Below are 5,556 nucleotides of genomic sequence, written 5' to 3'. Positions count from 1 at the left end.
ACTTAATTATATATATTGTTTACCGTTGTGAACATGAGTGAACAAAAGGATACTGATGAAGAAGGCTTTCTTCTCGCTGTCGTCCAGAGTAGAGACATCCACCTCCTGCAGTCTGGTGGCCAGGGTCCGGTACTCCCTGTGGGGCACAGTGTAGTGTGAGGCCCGTCACTCATCCCTCACCTGTATTGTGTCCCCTCACCTGTATTGTCCCCCCTCACCTGTAGCGAGGAGCAAGTGAAGCACTCACCTGTACTCCTGCGAGTGCCTGAGTGCCACATAATCAACAGTGCCTTTCACGTCATCCAGGAAGGTGTTGGTGAGCCTGTAGAGACAATGTCGGCTACAATGACAGATTATAATGATCACCAATGATTAGCAGTAAATGTTCATATAAGAGACGAGTGTCATGCTACAGCAGCCAGGGGAGTGTAGTGAGTACCTGAGCATAGCCGCCTGCAGCAGCTGGGAGACTTCCAGGGCGGGTGAGGGCCCGCTTGTCTCCACGCCACACGCCTCCACCAGGGCGGGTGAGGGCCCGCCAGTCCCCACGCCACACGCCTCCACCAGGTTGAGCACCTTCACCGTGGCAGACATGTCTCCAGCTCTGCCTGGTTCCTCCTCCTATCAACCTCTGCAAATACCATGTTTGTCACACACAGGTTACTGCTTATATCCTGGTCTTGCTGGAGAACACGTGTGTACTGTTGTACTGTGGTACAGTTTGCGCCTTCAGAAACGGCGCAAACTATTCCATCTCTCTCATTTGCTACTCAGTTTGTGTCCTTCATCCAGTGTTAAGCTGAGTGCTTTTCCCAAGAGTGCGTCAGAGTACTGACGCACTCTGTGCTCTGTGTCACCGCTGCACCAGGAAGTGCATGGTGAAGGCCGGAGAGCTCTGACGTGTATGGTATACACCGCGTATGGGAAAGTATGACAACAAGTATGATTCTCCGTGCTCCGTGCTGTCCCCCCCCCCCTCTCACCTGTACTGTGTGTCCCCCTCACCTGTACTGTGTGTCCCCCTCTCACCTGTACTGTGTCCCCTCACCTGTGCCCTTCAGGAAGACTGCTCAATACTACAAGACACAGGTATCATTCCGGGGTTTTTCCATGGGGGTTAAAGGTCAGGAGTCACGGGTCTTAAGGTCATGTGGTCGGCTTTAATCTCTTAACTTCAGACATTTGGATTAAAGTTTGGTTTAATTGATCTCTGGGAGACTCTGGGCGCTTCTCAATAAGTGCCGCCCCAACACTTTGTTTACTGTATTATATAACAGGAAGGCGCTGCTAAGGTTAACCCTAACTTGGATAAGATTAGAAATATTGCGTATGAAACACCAGAGATTTAAGAGGTTGGTAGAGGGTGCTACGGTGACGGGTCAGAGGCGCTCCGGGAGGCAAGCACTGTACACTAGACCCCGCTCACTGTAGCTACTGTTCATATGTACAATAACATCTACTGGGGTTGACAAGGGCCTGTCGTAGCTTATGTAATGCTCTGTGCTACCGCTCACAGCGTGAGTATGGGGTGCACAACAAACTACCGCTCACAGCGTGAGTATATTTAGAGAATCTCAATATACCGTCTTATACTTTGAGTGGGGAGTCCGTATAAACAACTGGGGGCCTCTGCCCTTCAGACCGAACTATTTGCCTTGCTTCTTGCACTGAAATGTGTACAAGTCTCCAAACTTGATACATTAATTGTAAGTGACTCTTCTATCATCCTTAATTGCTCTCAACTCTTTAAGACATAACTAACATGCTCGTGTCTAAAGCTAGACACGAATACAACAAAATTATTAACGATGGTAACAGAGCCCATTTCATGTAGACGCCATCTCATATTGGCCTCTGAATGCATGATAGAGCTTATGAGTTAGCCAAAGAATCTGCCTTTCAAGGAAACGTTGTAATATATATATATATATATATATATATATATATATATATATATATATATATATATATATATATATATATATATATATATATAATATAAAATATATATATATATAAAATATATATATATATATAAAATATATATATATATATATATATATATATATATATATATATATATATATATATATATATATATAAAATATATATATATATATATATATATATATATATAATATATATATATATATATATATATATATATATATATATATATATATATATATATATATATATAAAATATATAGGTTCAGGTTGAGAGTCTGCAGCATGCTGCCGCCTCTCGTACACACCTGTGTACATTCGTGTCGTACACACCTGTGTACATTCGTGTCGTACACACCTGTGTACATTCGTGTCGTACACACCTGTGTACATTCGTGTCGTACACACCTGTGTACATTCGTGTCGTACACACCTGTGTACATTCGTGTCGTACACACCTGTGTACATTCGTGTCGTACACACCTGTGTACATTCGTGTCGTACACACCTGTGTACATTCGTGTCGTACACACCTGTGTACATTCGTGTCGTACACACCTGTGTACATTCGTGTCGTACACACCTGTGTACATTCGTGTCGTACACACCTGTGTACATTCGTGTCGTACACACCTGTGTACATTCGTGTCGTACACACCTGTGTACATTCGTGTCGTACACACCTGTGTACATTCGTGTCGTACACACCTGTGTACATTCGTGTCGTACACACCTGTGTACACTCTTGTCGTACACACCTGTGTACACTCGTGTGCGCGCTTAAGCATCAGCTTGGCGCTTCTTATACAAATGTTATCTCTGTAAACTGATAACCTATATATGTTTGATATAAAACACTGGTATACCTTCTCTTACCGTGTATGGCGCTTAGATTGTTGGTGAGGCAGCCGTGGGAGGACTGAGGAGGTCCCAGCTGTCCGCCCTGTTGACAGTGGCCGGGGTGGCGAGTGGTGTCTGGCCGGACCCTAGCAACAGTCTCTACGGTACAGTGGTGACTCCTCCACCCCTCCCTCACTACTGAGGCCACCGGCGCTGGTGGAGGTGGGGGTGGGTGGTGGCCACCCACACCTTGCATTCTTTATGGATTCCACTAGTCTCTTAAAATACTTAACTATTTGTAAAGCATCGCAATATTGACGTTTTCAGTGCCTCGGCCTCGATAGGTTAGGTGGGTTGATTGTGTTTGTGTCAATTGTAAAGCACATTTTTTTTTTTTTGTAATTTTGCCTCGACGGGGGAGTTTATTGGGCAGCGCCACACATCCAGTGGACACAGCGTTATAGCAGCATGTACAACACTCCCCAATAGGAAGAAAACCCGCTGGGTTGTTCATCCTGTCACTTGTACCCAGACACAGCTGGGACCTGCTTAACTATCTCAAGTGAACAGCTTCTCAAACTAACAATCTTCTCAAAGATTAACATTCGTCAACCCTTAAAATCTTACGTTATCTTGCGGGTGCAAAATGGGGGAATCTTTTAATAACAGTATCTATATTTGACAAATAGTATTTTCTTAACTCAACCAATGTGGGGTTTATTATTCTACACATATTTCTAATGTCTCTTAGATGTCCACATTCTCTCGGGTAATGGTCAAGGCGATGTCCTTCACTCTCCCCGCAAATTCTGCAGCTAATTCGCTTCTCAACTGTTGCTTCCATCAAAAATCTCCATGGATATTTGTATCCAAAACGAATTCTTGCTATTAATAATTAGCTCCCGCGGCCTCCTTCTCTTCGTCCATATTGATTGGGATTGCCAGCTGCAACCATGTTGTACCAGCATAGATTCACTGATTTGTTCTTCTATCCTCCTTTCTTCAGTTACCTTAATTGTCGCGGTGATATTGCATGATGATACCTCTAATTTGTAGAAGTCTTGGGTATGCAGTATTCAATATGGTCTCCTTCAGCAGCCAGCACATTTGGTCGTTCATTTCCACAGATTCCAACATGGGAAGGGATCCACAGAAATTTGACGACTCTTCCCTGATTGGTTAGTACTCTCACAGCTCTCTTGATTTTGTGGTTTGTTTGTGGTTCATTGTGGTTCCCGCAATGAACCACCGGAGAACAGTCCGAATGTTGCCGGATGGTAGAGCCCCGAGTTACCCGAACCCTCCGAAGCGCAACCAGACAGCCACGAAATCCCGAACCATGCTGTGAGCCCGACTGAAGGATGGACCCCCACTGTTCCCGGCCGGCCTGGTGAGCACTGGTCACAAAGCCCCAGCCGAGAGACGACCCGTCCGTGAAAACATCGAGTGAAGGCTCAGGGAGGCGCCAAATCACGGAACCCCGAAAACCCCAAAGAGGAAGCCGGTGACGCAGCACCAACACAAGGTCCCCAGAGGACGGATCCAACGATCGCAAGAGAGGCGGAAGGGGGAGTCCCTAAAGGAACCAAAACAGACGCTGAAGTCAAACCCGACCCAGCGAAGTCAAACCTTCGACCAGCACGGCGAAGTTCAGACCTTCAACTCAACCGCTCGAGCAACCGCCGAGTGACCCAGGACACCCTCAGAAACAGCCGAAGGCGGGACCGCAGCCGCAGCAATGCCTGTGGAGGGAGGGACAAAGAAGTAATCCAACAGTCTTAAACAAGACCCAGCCAGGACCGAACACGGGACAGAACCAGATGGAATGGCCTCCAGGGCACCAAGAACCCGAACCCGGCGATCTGGAAAGAACCACACCCCTGGCGAGCAGACAAGTGGACTGACTTGCCCGCTTTGCTAGTGGGCATCCCCCACAGCCCCGGATACCCGAAACAGAGGCCCCGGGGCAGAGCCGTCCTCCACGCCCTCTGCCCCCTAAAGAAAAGAATGAGTCCAGGGGAAAGGCAGCAAAGAAAGGGTCGCTGGTAAGACTCAGAAACCTTGGCAGGAGGAACAGGCTCGAAAACCTCCGTCCCCAACCCGAACGGGGCAGCCCCAAAACCCCCTGAGTCTTGGCACCGACTAAACCTAGCCCGCCCCGACCCCGAAACACGCAGACGGTCAGGAGCCGGGAACAGGGAGGGAAAGGGGCAAACAGCACCTAACAAACAAACAAAGTCTCTGAAGTGCTCCCATCTTTTACAGGTGGTGACCTTGGCTGGGCCAGAGAGAGCTTCCTTGAGCACATGTGCAAAATCTTCCACCTTGTCCTGGTTGCGGATCTTGGTGGTGTCTTGCCCTCCTTTTTTGAGTGATGAATCGTTTTTGTTTACATCTTGACCCTGCTACATACCAAGGAGTGGTCGGTGTCACAGACAGCACTCTGGTAGTTACGCGTAATCTTAATGCTGGGTAGACTTGCACGCCTGGTAAGAATCAGGTCAAGCTGGTGTCAGTGCTTGGATCTGGGGTGTCTCCAAGAGACTCGGTGTTGAGGCTTTGTGCCGAAGAACGTGTTGGTGACACAGAGACCATGAAGGCAGCAGAGTTCTAGCAGACGTTGCCCATTCTCATTCCTTCTCCTCACTGTGCCTTATTTAGCAATGCAGTACTGATTGAAAGTAAACATTCACCACTACAGTATAGCATAAGTAAAAAAAAAAAACTGTACACTGCTGTCGAATAAACGATGCATATGATGAAAAACTC

General features: G+C 47.1%; 1 protein-coding gene across 2 annotated transcripts in view; it reads right to left on the bottom strand.

The window, feature by feature from the left end:
• Positions 1-3,002, bottom strand: part of LOC123764432 (uncharacterized) — a 10,635-nt gene extending 7,633 nt beyond the window's left edge. For both annotated transcript variants that reach the window (XM_045752287.2, XM_045752289.2), the window contains exons 1-4: positions 2,824-3,002; positions 440-631; positions 248-322; positions 54-136 (exon numbers count right to left, since the gene is read on the bottom strand). In XM_045752287.2, the coding sequence (XP_045608243.1) occupies positions 54-136; positions 248-322; positions 440-594 (313 nt within the window). In that variant the 5' untranslated portion in view covers positions 595-631; positions 2,824-3,002. The remainder of the gene's footprint in view (positions 1-53; positions 137-247; positions 323-439; positions 632-2,823) is intronic.
• Positions 3,003-5,556: the final 2,554 nt, after the last annotated feature.

Source organism: Procambarus clarkii, chromosome 82 (genome assembly GCF_040958095.1).
Source record: "Procambarus clarkii isolate CNS0578487 chromosome 82, FALCON_Pclarkii_2.0, whole genome shotgun sequence".
NCBI classification, from domain to species: domain Eukaryota; kingdom Metazoa; phylum Arthropoda; class Malacostraca; order Decapoda; family Cambaridae; genus Procambarus; species Procambarus clarkii.
This window is presented reverse-complemented; position numbering and strand designations above follow the sequence as displayed.